At 39.0% G+C, this 19,504-nt stretch overlaps 2 protein-coding genes across 3 annotated transcripts in view; both read right to left on the reverse strand.

The window, feature by feature from the left end:
* The window catches only part of ube2ia (ubiquitin-conjugating enzyme E2Ia), a 7,050-nt gene extending 5,692 nt beyond the window's left edge, over window positions 1-1,358 (reverse strand). Inside the window, exon 1 of the mRNA XM_043711074.1 lies at window positions 1,334-1,358. Within this exon, the coding sequence (XP_043567009.1) occupies window positions 1,334-1,358 (25 nt within the window). The remainder of the gene's footprint in view (window positions 1-1,333) is intronic.
* A 105-nt stretch (window positions 1,359-1,463) lies between these two features.
* LOC122560703 (BTB/POZ domain-containing protein KCTD5-like) overlaps window positions 1,464-19,504 on the reverse strand; it is a 67,684-nt gene continuing 49,643 nt past the window's right edge. The window contains exons 5-6 of one of the 2 annotated variants that reach the window (XM_043711642.1): window positions 13,300-13,416; window positions 1,464-1,688 (exon numbers count right to left, since the gene is read on the reverse strand). In XM_043711642.1, coding sequence (XP_043567577.1) covers window positions 1,497-1,688; window positions 13,300-13,416 — 309 coding nt within the window. In that variant the 3' untranslated portion in view covers window positions 1,464-1,496. The remainder of the gene's footprint in view (window positions 1,689-13,299; window positions 13,417-19,504) is intronic. The other variant, XM_043711643.1, reaches the window with a different exon arrangement.

Here is a 19,504-nt window from a genome sequence, read left to right on the forward strand (position 1 = left end):
AGCAGCTCATTTAAAATCTAGGGCACACAAAATACATTTACACTCGCTGCTAAATCCAACAATAGAGTTACACAGCTCAGAAATAGACCCTTTGGTCCAACTTGTCCACACTGACCAGGTTTCCTAAACTGAACTAGTCCCATTTGCCTGCATTTAGTCCATATCCCTCAAACTTTCCTATTATATACTTATCTAAATGTCTTTTAATGTATTCACCTTTACTATTTCTGCAGCAGCTCATTCCATATATGCATCATCCTCTGTGTGAAAAAGTTACCCCTTGGGTCCTTTTTAAATCTTTCCTCCTCACCTTAAATCTATATGCTTCGGTTTTGGACTCCCCTATCCAGGGAAAAGACCTGGCCTATTCACTTTATCTATGCTCCAGGGAAAATAGTTTCAACCTATCCACCTCTTGGTATAACTCAAACTCTCCAGTCTTGGTAATATCCTTGCAAATTTTTCTTGCACCCTTTCCAGTTTAACAACATCCTTCATATAGCAGAGTGTCCAGAGTCATTCAGTACTCCAACTGTGGCCTTACCAATATTTTGTACAGCCGAAAGATGACGTCTCAACTCCTGTACACAATGCTCTGACCAACGTAGGCAAGCATGCCAAATGCTTGCATCATTCTGTCTAACTGTGAAGCCACTTTCAAGGAACCATGTGCCTGCACCCCAGGTCTCTCTGTTTGACAACACTCTCCAGGGTCCTACCATTAACTCTGCAAGTTTTCTGTCTTACCAAAATGCAACAACTGGCACTTATCTGAATTAAACTCCACCTGCCATTCCTTGACCCAGTGGCCCAGTTGATCAAGATACCATTATTCTCTTAAAAAACCTTCTTCACTATCCATTGTACCACCAATTTTGGTGTCACCTGAAAACTTATAACCGTGCCTCCCATATCCTCATCCAAATTGTTCTTTTATAAATGACAAGTAACAGTGGACCCAGCACCAATCCTTGTGGCACACCTCTGGTCACAGGCCTACAGAATGAACAACTATCATCACCTTGCCTTAGAATAAGCAGAGCCAAATATTATGTTAACATTGGATAAATACCAGAATATTCAGCAATACAGTAACTCAAGTATGATCTTCATTAGCTAGATCCTTTCTGAGACAAACCAGCTTTGGGTATTATAATTAACACTGGAGCTGACAAAATTATGTGAAATGCCCAATCAGTTGTATGTGGTAACCTTGAGATTTAAATATCTATTCTTGTTATCATAATGAGTGTTGGCACACATCACTTTTTGCACTCAATGTTTGCATGATATATTCCCATATGCAGCCTGCACTGTAATGCGCTCTCCTTACCCAACCTTACAGAAACACTAGTCATTCCTGTGCACATATGAGAATGCTGCATACAATGACGGACTGCTGACAAAGACCATTTGACACTCCACAAATTCATTTCTGTTTGGACTCTTCAAAATGACTTTTGTCATGATACGTTGTGCTGGATTAATGCCAGAGATCAGAACCACAGAAAACAAGCGCTTTCAGTCCATAAATGAGGGTTAATTTGTACAATTTCACTCACCTTGGCTTTTTCGCTGGGTTCCGTGTTTGTGCCATATGGAGCATTATGCAACTCCCTGGAGACAACACAAAGAAATTCAGCCTGGTCTTCATTTCCATAGTTATAGGAAGAGCCAATACTGACTAACTGGATAGGAGAATAAGATGATTTGATTAATCAACGTACATTCACAGAGGTCAACAGATCAAGACATGTTCCCAAATTATCATGCAATCAGGGAAATGGGGTAATAATGTCAAGTTGCCAACTGACACCAATCCCAATACCCTCTGCTCCATAAAAGCATCAATAATTGAATTCAATTTACATCAGTTTAGGTAATAATAAAAACATCCTACAGTATATATATGAGTGATACACAGCACAAGCAACAGAAAGGCAAAAGGAAGGACAATGTTTGGTGGTATATGGTCATGCTTCTCAAGATGCCACGTGCTGAAAGTTTTAACAGACACAGATTATAATCAACAAATCACTCTTAAAATGCACACTTAACAGCAAGTGTGAATGAATTACTGCCTCTGACTGAAACAAATTAGGATGGGCATAACCAATTTAGTTTCAACAAAGTTTTGAAATTCAGGAGCAAAGGGAGAATTCATTTATAGTTTAAGGTTAATCATTATAATGGCATAAAATAGAAACAATCAACCAGACATTACATACAAGCAATAATCCAAGTCAATCTTGGGAGGATAAAAAAGATTTCAGCCTCTAAGGGTAATGATAATGCTGAAAATACTCCTTTCACCTCCTTCCTAACTTATTCCTGCTGTCTCTCTCATTTCCCTTATTTCACTCCTTCCATCATACCCTGCAGCATCTTGATCCCTTCCCTTCCCTTTCCTTTCATTTGGACCTTTTTTTTTTGTTTCCACCATTCCGATCTCTGTCATCTCATATTTCAGTGCTTGGGGAAAGTGAAAGTTGTCCAACATGAGACACTGGAGTCCAGTACCTCCTTAGCTGAATAACTTCAAGCTATTGGTGGCTTTACAGGACAAAGGCAGGAAAGTGAATGCTAAATACATTAAATATACCTGCACATGAACAAGCACTTCTTCAAACTATATTAAATACATTAATTTTTAAATTTAGAAAAGCAAGATCTGTGGTGTGGCCAGACAGTGAATAATATTACAGATAAAGACTGAGATGGCTTATGGTTTGGTGACTGCCACATCAAAAAATGTTCCAACTGTGGCAGCAGGCAAAAAGAAACTGAGCAAGACTCAGATGTGAATGCGATTAAATCAGAACCACAGTAGTGATCCTGTGAACATCCTCTGCAGGGTAAAGATACAGGAGCCTGGAACCAAATACTGCAGTGACTGCCAGTGGTGCTGACAGTCGCCAGGAGATAGGAAGATGAGACAAGACCCCACGCCAGACACTAACATCCTACTCAGGCAATGTCAAGTTATAGTGCTAGTTTATGAAGATCTCAACTCAAGCTTCTGCCACACATTTGGTTCATAATTGAACCAAATGCAATCTGCTTCCAAAAGTGCATGGAATTTGGGGAAATATCAAGTAGATAATTCAGCCATTGATTTATTATTCATTAAATTCAGAATGGAACCCACTAATGAATATTTTAACCCAATCTTCCTTTCAGCTCCACAAAAGTTAGGGATTGTGATCACTTAGTTTGTCCATTAACTTGCATAACTTGCCACTATTTCCAGAGCATCCAAATGATTCCAGTGCAATTTTCACTTAATTTCCATGTGCACTTCCCTGGTAACAAATGATCAGCAGTGTTTTCATCAGTCCAAATCCAAACCGTTACAAAGGAGCTGGCCAGTGATCATTTTTGATATCTTAACCAAGTGCTTCCACTATACATACACAGCATCTGAACAATGAGCAAAAGGAACTGCATCACATCTTTCCACTAAGTACTTTAAAACCTTGCAGGATTGGACATTGAGTTCAACAATCTCATCACCTTTACCCCATTTTTTTCCCTTGCTTTTTTTCTACTTTCTATTTTTGTAATGCAGTTATTAGTGATTATTCTGGTTTTCCTGGTTATACCTCCCCTCGACCCATCTTTTCTTTCTTTCATGTTCCATTACCATAGCTTTTTACTTTGAATCATTGTTTAATCTCTCATGCTTTCCCATCAGATCACAGACTTTCCCTTTTAGGTGCTTAGTCGTACTGTACAGGAATTATGCATTGCTGAAGAAAGAGAGATGCTGCCAAAGCTTTGTGTGTTGCACTCATCAGAACAGTCATAAGTGAACAACAATTTCTACTGCACAAGAAGAGGTTGCTGATTTGTTAGCAATCAGACTCTGATTGGTAAAGGTCTTGCCATGGAGAATGCACCAAGGAACAGTTAATCGCCAAATTCAAATGAGGCAGAGGAATTCTAATTGGACCAAAGCATTGTCAAGAAGTGTGCACAAGCAAATGGGTGACCCACCAAGCTTTTGTTTGGGTGATAAATGCACAATGATGACATGCTCTGTTTGCAAAAGACTGTGTGTGTGTGTGTGTGTGTGTGTGTGAATATATGTAGCTTCTAGCACATTAATGAGCTCAAACAATAATCAGAATGAATTGTTTGCATAACTCTTAGCATAAATCGGATTAGTTAAACACTTGAATTTTATAAAGGTGGTGGATGCAGTCAGTACTTGTGCTGCTTGATATGATCCACCATGTGTTAGGATGTATGGCCTACATACCTGTCATCACATTGATGCTGAAATTCATGTATACATTACTCATTTGTGTGGCACACAACAACATTTTTTGCTCGACGGTAGCAGACTTTACCGGCAAACACCACTCTGATTGCTCCGGCATAGTTGTAACATGAAACAGTTTGCTTCACCTCTTGCTCAAATTTTTGTGACATTTTATGCTTTCAGGGTAGTCAGGATGTACAGAAAGCATTTTTCAGGATTAAAGATAGCAGATTTAGGCCCATTCCTGAGTTGGTTTGCTTTACAGTAATCAACTCATTTCCTAAATTCCTTTCTCCATGGTAACACCTCTACCAAACTCACTAAACAACCAGCACCCTCTTCTCATGCAACATAAATTGTTGGACCTTCCTTTTTGTTCTCTCCTCCCATTTGCCCTGCCTCATTTAAAAAGGTGTTACATCTCCAAGCAGTTCAGACAATGGGTTATTGATATGAAATGTTATCACTTTCTTTCTTCACATATCACCAAACCTGATTGGTTTGTAATTTTATTTCTATTTCAGATTTCCAGCGTCAACAGTAATTTGCTCACACACCATCAGATGTTTCCCTGGCTGACTTACCCTCACAGATACAGTTGCTTGGCCAGCAATCAAAAGCTCGATTTGATGAATTATTTCAAGAAAGTGTTGAATCTGTCGCAGGACTCCTCAAACAAAAACAGGTATTGTAGAATATTCATCAGAGCCCGAGATTTGGACTAACAGCTGCATACAAGGGTCAGTGGAATTTTTTCCCCGCCTTAATGACCTGAGTTTTGTTTATTTTGTCTCTTCGAAGAAACCATATACAGAACAACTTCGATTAGCCAAGCATCAATTTTCCGAATTTCAGATTATCAGAAGAGATTTCAAGGTCCCGTAAAAACGCTACCTATTATCTGACCAGTTATCCAAACTCTCAGTTATCCGAACAAAATACTCCCTGCCTGTTTTGTGTGGATAATTGAGGTTATTCTGTAGTTCTGGGAGGTCTGGGTCAGGCTGGTCTATACTGCGATATATTAGGCATCACAACTGTTTGGCATGGACTGGGTGGACTCGGTCTTTTCCTGTTCATTATTTGAATTAATTTCTCTGCTCATAAAATTATGGAGCAAATCCATCTCTCAGTCTCATTCCACAAGATTGACCATAGTGTCTGCACAGAAAAACACCAACACCATCTGTTCATGCTAGAGTATCTTAGCGGAAACTCTGCTTTTCCAGAGTGAGCAACGAAAACAATCCAACAGTGGATGTTTTAAAACAGTTATTTAATTATTATTTTCCCTTTTCTTTTACAGGGAATATAAAGTACTGGCACCTGAAATATTTTTGTAACAAGGTCTCAAGGGAAGATCTTCTGGTAACCAGGAGTAAAAGCTACTGTAAACAGGTACACCCTGTAAATAAGAAGCAGCTCCTGCTTGATTTTACATCGACGACACTAACACTTGGCTCTGATCCGACCTTCAAAAAATAACAAACTACTGCCTGCAGCAAGAAGACATTCACAAAAACAATGCTCACAATACAAAGTCTCATTCCAGGGCCCCTTTGCAGTTCAAGAATATTCTTATAAGATCGTGCCAATGTTGGTTTAAGGGGAACAAGAAATGCAATCTTGTCAACATCACTTGCATTTTTTTTTAAGAAAAAAGAAGATTGAGGCTTAGTTAAAATATTGGGAACATTAAATTGAAACAACCTGATTACATGAATGGTAACAATCAGCTTCTGTTGAGTGACCAGGTTAGCACAGGAAAGGATAACTTGTGGCCTGGTCAGGACGCATTTCAATATCAAAAATCAATAGTGTTTGAAAACTACAAAGTCTTTGTGGTTTATAGTCCACTAACAACAAACACAAGTGCCATTACTCATGAGAGTCAAGATTAGAGTGGTGCTGGAAAAGCACAGCAGGTCAGGCAGCAACCAAAGAGTTGGAAAATCGATATTCCTGGTGAAGGGCTCCTGCCCGAAACGTCGATTTTCTTGCTCCTCAGATGCTGCCTGACCTGCTCTGCTTTTCCAGCAGCACTCTAATGTTGACGCTAATCTCCAGCATCTGCAGTACTCACTTTCGCTCATTACTCACGTGAGCCTGATTCATTGTTGACACACTATTCTTCATAGAAGGCAAATGATGAAGTCCAAGACTGCCATGCCCACAGTACATACATATGGTGACCCAATTATTGAGAAGAATCCTTAATTTCCACTTTGATGAAGATACTGAGGGTAATTAGTGTCTGTCACTCCAGCTGAAATCAGTTAACAGTACAGTTGGAGACTGAACCGGCAGATTATGCTCTGTATGAACATGCCAAAGACAAAGCAAGATCATAGACGATGCTCTTTTGCAGGAGAATGAGAATTTAGAGGCTAAATTAAAAAGGCCAACCACAAAAGTAATCATGTCTGGATTACTACTGGAGTGAAGAACAAATTGGCATAGGGTAAAGAAGATCAGAGAGTGAATGCAAAGTTCAAAGACTGGTGTGTGGGAAAAATGGGTTTTAATAAAGAGACTGGAACCAGTATAGGGGAAACACAGTGCTTTTCAGTTGAGAGTGACTTAACTTGCAAAATGCTAGGGGACTTGCGTTCTGGAAAGTCAAGCAACTAGGGTTATTTATAAGCCCTTAAGCTAAAGGGTTAGTGGGGTTGGAGGCAGCAGTGTGCACACAGAAGATCAGCATGAGGTTTCCTTGCCCTATGTCTGACCTGATGCCATGAAACTCCATTGGGTTCAAAGTTGATGTTGAGACTCCCAGAGAAACTCCCATCTAATATTTACCACTGTGCTGTTAACTCCGCAGAATCTGTCCTGCTGGTAGGACAGTACATGCACAAGATGGCTATAGAGTTTTCTGAGACTATGTGCAAGGTAGTATTCCCTGAGCATGACTATGTCAGCTTGACTAGTCTGTGATACAATTCTTCCAATCTTGACATTAGCCCTCAGATGTTGGTAAGGAGGAATTTGCAAGATCATAAGGGCGAAGTCTGCCATGCTTCTGGTTTTGTTCCTTTGAGATTTTTAAATTATTGATATATTTCAGAGAACAATTTAAGAGTCAATGATACTGAGAGTCTGGAGTCACATGTAGGCCAGCTCAGGCGAGCAATTATTGACCTGAACATTTGGCCAGAGTCAACCTCATTATTGTGGGTCTGAGGATGGCAGTGTTTTACCCCCTAAAGGACATTAATGAACTAGATGGGCATCCACAATTGATAATGAATTCATGGTCATCATTAGAGTTTCAATTATACCCTTTTCTCACTGAATTGTGGTGCGGTGGGATTTGAAACTAGGACCCAGAATATTACTTGGGTCTGGGATTACTACAGTGACAATACTACAATGCCATCTCCTCCATATTATGAAGAAATACATATGCATTGGAGAGACTTCAGTGAAGTGTCAAAATCTTCAGAATGGTTTACTCCAGAGAACTGTGGAAGCTGAGTATAGAATATATTCACTGCTGAAATAAGACATTTTAAAAATAGGGGAAATCCAAGGTTATGAGGAACAAACAGGACAGTGGAGGTGAAGCCAACATAAGATCTTGCTGAATGGCAGGGTAGCTTGGGAGACCAATAGTCTATTGTAGTTCCTAGTTCTAATATTCAAAGACTGGATGTGAATAGGGCACATTGCAATGAAAGTTCACAAGTCTTAACTGGTTGTGCTGCCAAAAGAAAAGTTCAAACACAACTCTTATGAAAAAAGATACAAGTGTCTTATTTTAAACCAACACATGCCTAGACATGCCTCACCAGCCCACTGTGTATATCCAGCTGTTGCAACTCTCTGCCAAGGATCAGTAACTGGAGAGCACAAAAACAACCACCAAAAACAAAATACTTTTCATTCTTAACCAGATTATTTAGGTCACATCATAATACTAAACTCAAATCCTAGCTATGCTTATCAGCCTGTCTGGGAATAATTTTAGTAGTGTTGGATAACCTTGTTGTGTTAACACTGGGTCTCAATGAAAGGCTGTGTTGTGAAATGTTAGTTAACGTGCTTCGCCAGTGGCAGGGTTTCCAAAACAGGGCATGCTTTAAAGCACAGATGATGTCAATAATTTTTTGTGCTGATTACTAGCTTTCCTACAAAAGTGCATGTCATTCGACATATTTTTTAATGATGCTACAGACAACCCACCCCTTTCCTAATGATGAGGATAAAAATAGCAAAACTAAACAGCCAAGACCATTTTTGATGACTAAATAGGTCCACATAGATCAAAAATGCTGAGATAATTGCCTGGTCATTTTCTGCTAAATGTATGAATCCAAGCAGATTTCATGAAGCAGGTGTTTATTAAGGCCAACATTAACCAAATATCAATCATGCAATAGCTCATTAAGGTGCAAGGTGAAGTCTGACTGCAAAGAAAAAGTGCCGGGATTCTTAACACACGAGTACAACTATACCACTGAGGTAGGAAAGAGAACAGTACATTCAGGAGAAAGATTCCATTATGAACGCAACAGGCCAAATGACTCTATAGTCCACACTGGTGTTAATGCTCTACCAGTGCCTCTTCTCATCTTTGTTCATCCATCAGCATAAAATGGTTTTCTATTTTACTCATGTTCAGATCCAGCCCACCCTTGGAGCAAACTGGTGTTTCAAATTGGAAGCCCTCTATTTGAATGCAAAACTGCCTTCTCTTTACATGTGGATCAAGCATTCAATTTTCTAACTCCATAATTGGGGTGGTCCCAATTCAAATTTAAATATGCTAAATTTCAGGAATTATATTATTTCACACCCAGGATGAATATAGAATCCTCAGTTTGCCTCTCGGACCATTTAAGCTCAAGATAACATCACAAGAATGAACTTTTGGTGTTTGATGAGTTGAAGTAGTTATCAGAGGGAAAGGAGATGCTCTTTTGAGATTTTTTTTGTTTTTAAACTTCTCAACATGCAGGAATTAGTTCTTACTCATATCTGTAGTATCTAATTTATACTGTTATTAGGTTGCAGTATTTTATTTGGGAACCTGGATTCAAGAGTGGAGAAAAAGTAGATTTGTCTTCATTTCTATGAAGGTGACATCTTTTTTTTTCAGAAGTCAGAAAGTAATTTTGAATAGTATTCAAACAGTTTTTCCAAAAAGGAATGCGACTCAAGTTAAATGAATTGATCAGCAATCTGGGAATTAACTGATGAAATTTTGCAAAGTTGAATTTTTATAACATTCATAAAAACAGACCAGGCCATCATCAGGTTTCAGTTAAAATAAGTCATCCAGAACAGCAATTGTTCTTGTTCTTCTCTTCAAACGCAGAGTTCTAAGTGGCATTCAGGCTGAAAGGAAATCTTGAGTTGCTTCAGCATTCTCAAGCAAACAAATTGGAAATAATCATTCTAGTAAGAAGTGAACGAGATGGGAGTGATACTTCACTGTAAAAAGGATTATTTTTTTTATTTTCCCTGTTTGTGCCAAGTGGTCTTATATCTCTTTGTTTTTGCTTAATAATTTTGCATTCTTTTTAGTAAAAAAAAAGCCTCATTCAATATCTTCAGTGAAAGACCACCTCTGTAACCATACTGCAAAAAACTTATGATCAAGCAAGCTAAATTTCATTGAGATCTTACCTGACCAGTAATAACATCAGTTTTGATCTTAAAGGAGAGGCTTGTCTGGGATAGGAATTACTTGAATTTAAGTATACCGGTAACCCTAAAAATGTATTTAGCTGATCAAGTATCAAAAATCTGAAAACCAGCAGCTGTAATGATACCTATAATATCTTACAGGTAAATGTGGGGCAATAGTTATACAAGAATCAAACAGTAAATTTGAGAAAATAGAAAATCTGTCAATGGAAATATTAATTTTAGGGAGTGATTAGAAGAGCACCTAAGTGATAAAGGAGAAAGGGTAGAATCTAAAAGTCACATTATATAGAAACCAAAAAAATTGTGGATACTAGAAATCAGAAACAAAAACAGAAATGATTAGAAAAGCTCAGCATCTGAGGAAGGGTCACTGGACCTGAAACACTGACTCTAATTTCTCTCCACAGATGCTGCTAGACCTGCTGAGCTTTCCCTCATCTTCCACCTGGGCAGCCTACAGCCCGGAGGACTCAACATTGAGTTCTTCAATTTCAAATAACCTCCTGTTGAATAAGGGCTGAACAATAAAGGTTGGGATAAAGTTAAGTCTCAAGGAATAGCCTTGAGGATGCTGTAGGGCATATGACTCTCAAAAATAGACATGCCAATATCAGATAAAGCGTTTGAATAATTATTTTCAAGAAAATCAATGATTGCCCATTGCATGTTCCACAGATTCCCTTCATTGTTGTGCTCTTATTGGAGAGTTTGGATTGTTTAGCAATATCATAAGACAGACTGAACATTAAATTCAATACTAACTTGAACTGTCCAGGTTTGGTTCCACAATTTGTCAAAAGATAATAACATGAGTACTAGTTGACAATCAACTTCATCAACAATTCCATATGCTACACTTCACATCACAACCCTTGCAAGTAACAACCTTTCTACATCTCCACCAATGCGAAAAGCAAAATACTATAGATACTGGAAGTCTGAAATAAAAAGAAAATTTTGGAAATACTCAATTGAGGTGGCATCTGTGGAGCGAGGAAAAATTTAATGCTTCAGGCCAATTAGCTTTTATCAGTTCTGAAGTGCAAGCATCTTTTGCCAAGTATATATTTGATGACATGATCTATTTAGATTTGGAAACGTTATCTCATCCCCAGTTTATTCTCATTAGTCTAGCATTTGATAAATTGCTACTTTATACTTTACAAACATTTCATGCAAGCCGCAGTCTGTTACAGACTCTATTGTACTGAATTATGAAGCTTCAATTGTCCTGTGGTAAACAGCCCTAAATTTAGGTCTTAAATCTTTTGCCCAGTGGCCTCAGTCTTGCTGAGGTTATAATTGCTGAGTCTTTGTTTATTGTTGGCCTCAAACATCCAGCTATTTTTGAAACTTGCTTTTGCTTCATTTCAAGCTCATGTGGTGATATATTTTATGAGCAATTGTTCTTCAATGGCGCAAATAAATTGAGAAACACTTTCTGAATTAATTTTATGCATATTAAATATATGAAGATTGATTGCAATGGCAATGACAAACTATAATACATTGATGTATATTTTTTCCTTCCTTTTCACTTCTTTTGATCTTGGAAACTTCATTCTATTAATCATTACATAAAATAGAAGGGCTACAATAAGTGTAAACATGTTCTCTTCCAATAACTGATTAAATTTCATGAGGAAAATATCTATGGAAGTTATGGAAGAGCCTTTCAAAAAGGATACAGCTATTTTTCTGCTCATCTTCCAGGAATTAAGTAAATATTCAAGTATCAACTTATTACTTGGCCTTGCACTCAGACAATGAGAGTGATATTTCACACCAACACCAATATTAAGTATACAGACAATAGAATGGAGTGCAACGTGAATGTAACATATCCTGATTATTTCTCTCTCCATACTGTGGCAGTAGTTACATCCAAGATGTTCCTTTTGTGACTTGATGCCTTGTGTGATGACCTAGCCAGAAAAGTTTCAAGTCTTTTCATCAGCTGATTTTTATCCTATAAGATCTCTCAAATTCAGGTTTTGAAGTGAGTAAAAATATGATGATGAGACCAAGTGCCGGAGAATCGAATGGCTGGAGAGTCCTACCCAAGCTAACCATAGGCCTTTTTTTTTGATTTTCTCTCTCTTTTGTAGGTATAAAGAAATTCCACTACTTTTATCAGGTAATCTCACAAGCTGAGTGAATAAGGATTGAGCAATATTGTTTATCCGCAGAGAATAAACAGTGTGACTGATTCCATCCTCAACAAATCATTTCCAAAAGGGCATACTATCATAGATCAGAAGCTGCTTTGATTTCCCTCTCTGTCGAAGTGTGTTCTTGACAGAGATCAGATAGATGAGTGGAGACAAGGAATTGTACCCAGGAGTCCTGGTCTAGCTATTGTCCTGGGGATTTAAAATCTAATGTTATCCCACAGATGTAAAGTGAATCTTCTGTTGTATCAGAATCTTCTGTTGTATCAGAAGACAGCAACACAGGACATTTTGTACTGTTGGGTCCCAAAGTTTACTTTGAAATAGGAGCTAAATTAGCAGGAATTACTTTTTTCAGGAGTTCTCAGCAGGCCTGTGCTTTGTATTAAATATTCAGGGAATACTTTGGAACAAGTCTGAATACAGAGAATCTCTACCCATCAAACCCACTCTGCACTCCAAGCACCAGTGTTACATTAAAACAAAAGAGCAAAATACTGAAGGAGCAGAACTCAAATATGAACAGAAAATGCTGGAAACACTCAGTTGTTTGGCAGAAATTTGTGTAGGAAGAAAATGTCAGCTACTGGACACATTAATCTGACATGACACTTCAGAGATGAAGCCCAATCTGAGTGTTTCAGTACTTTCTGTTTTTATACCAGGGCTTCAGCTTTGTTGCTCAAGGCCAACTCAACAAGGTTTGCAAAATAGTTCTTCTTTAAAAAAAATGGCTACTCTCAAATCTTAAGATATAACTCAACGGAAAAGCAATCATCGTGCAAGGAAACAGTTAAGAGTTGTCTTCATAGCTAAGTTTTTAAATCAAGCCTGACGCAGATATCGTTACTGTGCAAAATGAAGATTATCAAAAAGCAGAATGTAACATTATACAGATTAATTTTCAAAAATGATTGCATAATTTGTATTTTAGGTCTACATATCTTTAAGAAATCTGTAAAAAAAAAGTACATTAGAGAAGCTAAAACAACGTTGTAAGCAGTGCCATCAGTTGCAGTACATAAAGGTGCTGTGTGTACATTATATAACATTCATACATACACACAATAGCAGCAACCACAGAATTGAAACACATGAAAAATCTTTCAAAGAATGGGAAGATGTAATGTAAAGCAAGCGATGGTAACAAGCAGGGAAAAAGTGGCCGTGCATTATTAGAGTGAGTGTGGAGGGTATATTGGGACAGACCTCGCTGGTGCTGTTGTGGAAACTGGTCTCCTCCCCCTTCACTTCCCGCGACACAATCAGCAGAAACTCTGACTGATGATCCCGCCCATAGCCATACGGGGAACCTATACTGACCAGCTGTAACAACCAGAGCAGAGAGTTTGTAATACTACGTATGCTAAAGGAATTTTTACACTTCAAATTCACAAAAAGTGGAAATTAAACACATTTTAAAATGATTTGTATAACATTTCAAATATATTTTCACTATTGGTTTTTTCAACAATGACAAAGTGGCAATTATTCAAAATATATAACAGAAGTATTGATCAGCAAACAATCCCTATTTTCTGATGAGGTCCTAGAATCTTGTACTCCAGAATGGTTCACAGATGCCTACCCATTACCTGTTCATTGGTAGCAGTCATCGTATAGGATAACAGTTGACTGAAGGAGCAGGCATTTTTATGGGTCAGAGGAATGAAAAGAATCCTCCATCGATCTGATCCTACACAAAGTGCTGGTACCCAGTTACAGAAGAACATTCAAAAGACGATGCATCAATTATATTATCTACATCTGCTTAACCAGGTAGAGTGCAAGTTCAGGTTGGAAAAGGAGATGAATGATGGATCCATATTCAAAGCATACATAAGTTGAAAGCTACCAATTAACTCAGGTCTGAAAAATCCCAGGCTCAATTCCTGGTTTGCCTTCAGGTTAGCACATTAGTCAGGGCTGTAGCTGCAGTGTTAAATTAGCCTTGATATCCTTGGATTATTGAGTGAAAGAAAAATGTAATTAGTAAAATTTACATTAGTTATCCATTGACACTCTGTTGGAAAGGATATGTATGGCAAGAACAGGATAAGTATGACTGCGATGTCTCACAGAACTGAAGAGCATGTGAACACCATGGTCTTGACTTGTTTGAAGAATGGCCACAGAGTAGGCTTCCAAATATGAAAACTGCCCTTATGGGGATAATCCTCAGAAGAGAGGAAGCTCTCAAAAATTGGTAGGAATCCCTAAACTCATTTTAGTTCAGTACGTTAGATGAAAATCGTACAAGGAGAAAACGATAGCATAAATCAAGGATAGCCACTTTCTGGGAGATGTACTGCAATACTTGTAAGACTAAAAACTCCCAATATAAAAGATTAAGATGGAAAACGAATTTAATTAATAAGATTTACGTTCAACCCTGAAAATTATTGCTTTTCAAATGGACCATCTAAGAGCTCTTCTATGGCACAAAAATATTGACTTTGATCTTTAATAGCAATTCTGCCATATCAAATTTCTGAACAAGAGAAAACCAATTCTACAGTTCACAAAACACCACACTTTGGGTATATACATACTCTGTCAAAAAGGATTGTACAAGAGATACTAGGAAACAGAAAACAGCAGTTCCAAGGAAGAATTAATGGAGTTGGGTGAACAAAGGGGTCAAACAATCATCTTTGGTGCAAGGGGTCAGGGTAGAGAAATGTAAACAGAAACAAACAATGAACCAACAGGGAATGCATTTGTGCTCTCAGAAAAGAGGATTTCTCTTCTTTGACAAGCTAATGTCAGGTTAGGGGCTAAATTGAAAAGCAGAATGAAATAGGTAGTAATGTCTGGATCATTACCTGAGACATGAGTAAATTGATAGTGTCAACAAGGTTAAAGAGGTAAACACGTGGCTCAAGGATTGGTGAGGGAGAAATGAGTTTGACTTTATGGGACATTGACATCAGTACTGGGAAAGGACAAAGCTGTTCTGTTGGGATGGGCTTCACCTGAATCATGCTGGGACTAGAGTTCTGGGGAATTGCATAACTAGAGCTGCGGGTAGGGCTTTAAACTCAATTGTTCAGCTGGGGGGTTTTGGTGGGTAGGGTTTGGGAGTACATTCCATGGAAGTTTACAAAAAAAAAAGAGTTGGCACTCTTCCAATTGAAGAGCTAACCGGAGGTAAAAGTTTCCAGAACAAGTAATACGACAGTGTGGGGAAAGGGTCAAGATCTAACTTTATGCACAACAGGTAAGGGGACAACCATGTGAAAGGGGGCAGTCAACACAGACTGAGGGTGTTATACTTATATACCCGCAATATACAAAACATGTTGGATGAGCTGGTAGCACAGATTAAAATTGGCAGTTAAGATGTTCTACGTATCACAGAGACATAGCTGCAAGGGGTTCAGGGCTGGGAACTAAATATCCAAGGATACAGGTCCTATTAAAAAGAACAGACAGATAGGGTTGCCTTACTAATAAGAAACAAAATCAAATCAATAGCAAGAAGTGACAGAGTTGAAAGGTATAGAATCTGTGTGGGTAGAAATGAGGAGTCACAAGGGAAAAAGACGATGATGGGAACTGCGTAAGGGTCTCCTAGCAGTAGTCAGGATGTAGGGAAGAAAATAAATCAGGAGATAGAAAAGACATGTAAGAAAGGCACTATTACAATAATCATGAGACTTCAACATGCAGGTGTGCTGGTATAATCAGGTTGGTAGCAGATCTCAAGAAAAGGAATTTGTGGAACATGAGACTGTTTTTGGAGCAGCTTGTGGTAGAATCCACTAGAGAACAGGCAATTCTGGATTTAGTGATCAGACAGATTAAAGGAACTGAAGGTGAAGGAACGCTAGGGAGCAGTGACCATAATATGACAGAATTCATCTTGCAGTTTAAGGGGGAAGAAGATTGAATAAGATGAGTGGCATTACGATTGAGTAAAGGTTATTACAAAAACGAGGGAGGAGGTGGCCAGAGTTGATTGGAAGGAAAGCCTAGCAGGGAAGTCGAGCTGCAATGGCAGGAATTTATGGGGGCAATTCAGGAGGCATAGCAGAAATTCATTCCAAGAAAGAAGAAACACACTAAGGAGAGGATGAAGCAACCATGATGACAAGGGAACTCAGGGACAACATAAAAGCAAACGATAAAGCGTACAATATGGTAAAGATTAGCATGAAGCCTTTCAAAATTAAAAGAGCAATAAAGGAGGGTAGAAGATGGGAGGAAGCTGGCTAGCGATATAAAAGAAGATTACAAGAGTTTTTTTAAATACCTACAAGGTAAGAAAGAGTGGGGACACATATACTGTTGGAAAATGAGGCTGGAGTAGTAATGGGGACAAAGAAATGGAACGTATGAATGGAAACTTTACATCAGCTTTCACACTGGAAGACACCAGCAACATATCAGAACTTCAAAAGAATTGGGGGAATAGGTGAGTGCAGTGGACATCACTAAGGAGAAGGTGCTGGGGAAGCTGAAAGGTCTGAAGGCGGATAAATCACCCAGACTGGATGGACTACATCCCAGAGTTCGGAAGGTGACAGCTAAGGGAATTGCAGAGGCACTGGCAGTGATCTTTCAAGAATCACCAAAGTCAGGGTAGGTTGCAGAGGACTGGAAAATGGCTAATGTAACAGTACTCTTTAAAAAAGACAGGGAGAGATAGAGGCAGAGGTCAGGAAATTACAGGCCGGTTAGCCTGACTTCAGTCTTTGGTAAGGTTTTAGAATCCATTATTAAGGGTGAGATTGTAGAGTACTTTGAAGCGTATGGTAAAACAGGACAAAGTCAATGTAGATTCATCGAGAGGAGATCATGCCTGAAAAATCTATTCAAATGCTTTGAGATGGTAACAAGTTAGATAAAGGACAGCCAGTGGATTTGATCTATTTGGCGGGAGAAATAGCAAAAGCACTTGTGGTAATTTTCCAAAATTTGCCAGACTCTGGGGTAGTTCAAAGAGATTGGAAAACAGCAAATGTGATGCCACTGTTTAAAAAGGGTGGTAGACAAAAGATGGGGAATTATAGGCTGGTTAGCTAAATTTCTGTAGGAGGCAAGATGCTGGAGTCTATTATCAAGGAAGAAATTGCAAGGCATCCAGATAAAAATTGTCCCATTGGGCAGACGCAGCATGGGCATATGCTTAATCAACCTTTTGTAATTTTAAGACATTATGAGTATGGTGGACAATCGGGACCCAGTAGATGTGGCGTACCTAGATTTCCAAAAGGCCTTTATCAAGGTGCCGCACAAGAGGCTGATGCATAAGATAAAGATGCATGGAATTACTGGTAAAGTATTAGAATGGATACACGATTGGTTGACTAACAGGAAGCAAAGAGTGGGGATAAATGAGTGCAATTCTGGTTGGCAATCAGTAACTAGTGGTGTGCCTCAGGGATCAGTGTTGGGACCGCAATTATTCACAATTTACATCGATGATTTGGAGTTGGGAATCACAGATAGTGTGTCAAAGTTTGCAGATGACACTAAGATGAGTGGCACAGCAAAATGGACAGAGGACTGTTAAATTTCACACAGGAACATAGACACTTGAAGTGAGTGGGGTAAAAATCTGACAGGTGGAATACAATGTTAATAACTGTGAAGTCATCCATTTTGGTAGGAGCAGTAATAAAAAGGACTATTACTTGAAAGGTAAAAAGTTGCAGTATGCTGCTATGCAGAGGGACCTGGGTATCCTTGTGCATGAATCACAGAAGGTTGGTCTGCAGGTACAACAAGTAATTAGGAAGGCAAATTGAATTTTGTTCTTCATTGCTAAAGGGAGAGAGTTTAAAAGCAGGGAGGTCATGTTGCAGCTGTGAGGCCACATCTGGGGTACTGCATAAAGTTTTGGTCTCCTTACTTGAAAAACGATATACTGGCTGCAGAGATGGTTCACTACGTTGATTCCAGAGTTGAGGGGGTTGGCTTATGAGGAGAGACTGAGTAGATTGGGATTATATTCCTTGGAAATCAAAAGGATGAGGGGGAATCTTATAGAAACATGTGAAATTATGAAGGGAATAGATAAAGGTAGACGTAGAGAGGATGTTTCCACTGGCAGGTGAAACTAGGACAAGAGGGCATAACCTCAAGATTAGGGGGAGCAGGTTTAGGACTGAATTGAGAAGGAACTTCTTCAAGAGGGTTGTGAATCTATGGTATTCCTTGCCCAGTGAAATAGTTGATACTATTCAAGAAACATTTTCAAAGCTTAGATAGATTTTTTTGACTAATAAAGGAATTAATGGTTATAGCGAGAGGGCGGGTAAGTGGAGTTGCAGCCATGAAAAGATCAGCCATGACCTTATTGAATGGCGGGAGCAGCCTCAAAAGGGCCAGATGGTCTACTCCTGCTACTTGTTCTTATGTATTTGGATTTCCAGAAGACCTTTGCCAAGGTGCTGCACAGGAGGCGGCTATATAAGATAAGAACTCATGGCATTAGGGGCAAGGTAAATGCAAGGATAGAGGCTTGACTGATTGGCACAGGATAGAGAATAGAGATGAAGGTGCCCTTTCCAGTAAGACAACTTGTTACTAGTAGAGTTCTGCAGGGGTCAGTGTTGACACTATAACTATTCATGTTATACAGTCACAATTTGGACAAAGGAACTGAGGGCATTGTTCTAAGGTTGCAGATGACACAAAGGTAGATGGAGGAATTACTGGTAAAGTATTAGCATGGATACACGATTGGTTGACTAACAGGAAGCAAAGAGTGGGGATAAATGAGTGCAATTCTGGTTGGCAATCAGTAACTAGTGGAATTACTAGCGGGAGGTTGCAGCAGGACATGGACAGTCTATGGGCAAAGAAGGAGTACAGTCTGGGAAAATGTAAGGGTATACATTTTGGTAGGAAGAATATAGGGGTATTTTCTAAACATGGAAAGGCTTTAGAAATCTGAAGTGCAAAGGGACCTGAGAGTTCTAGTTCAGGATTCTCGTAAAGTTAACATGCAGGTTCCATTGATGGTTAGAAAGTCAAATGCAATGTTGGCATTCATTTCAAGAGGGCTAGAAAACAAGAGCAGAGATACACTACTGAGGCTGTACAAGAATTTGGTCAGACCACATTTGAAATACTGAGAGCAGTTTTGGACTCCTTATCTAAGGAGAGATGTGCTGGCATTGGAGGCATTCCAGAGGAAGCTTACAAGAGTGATCATGGGAATGAAGTGTGTGTCATTAGGGGAGTGGTTGTGAGTACTGGGTATTGAGGGCTCTGGCTTCCTGTATTATAACAATGAGGTATCTAATTGAAACTTACAGAATACTGAGATAGTGTGGACATGGAGAAGACGTTGCCACCATATAGGACAGACTAGGACCTGGGGAACTGATGACCCTTCCAAACAGAGATGCGGAAGAATTTCTTCAGCCAGAGTGTGATTTCTCTGTGGAATTCATTGCTGCAG

Source organism: Chiloscyllium plagiosum, chromosome 21 (genome assembly GCF_004010195.1).
Source record: "Chiloscyllium plagiosum isolate BGI_BamShark_2017 chromosome 21, ASM401019v2, whole genome shotgun sequence".
In the NCBI taxonomy this organism is placed as follows: Eukaryota; Metazoa; Chordata; class Chondrichthyes; order Orectolobiformes; family Hemiscylliidae; genus Chiloscyllium; species Chiloscyllium plagiosum.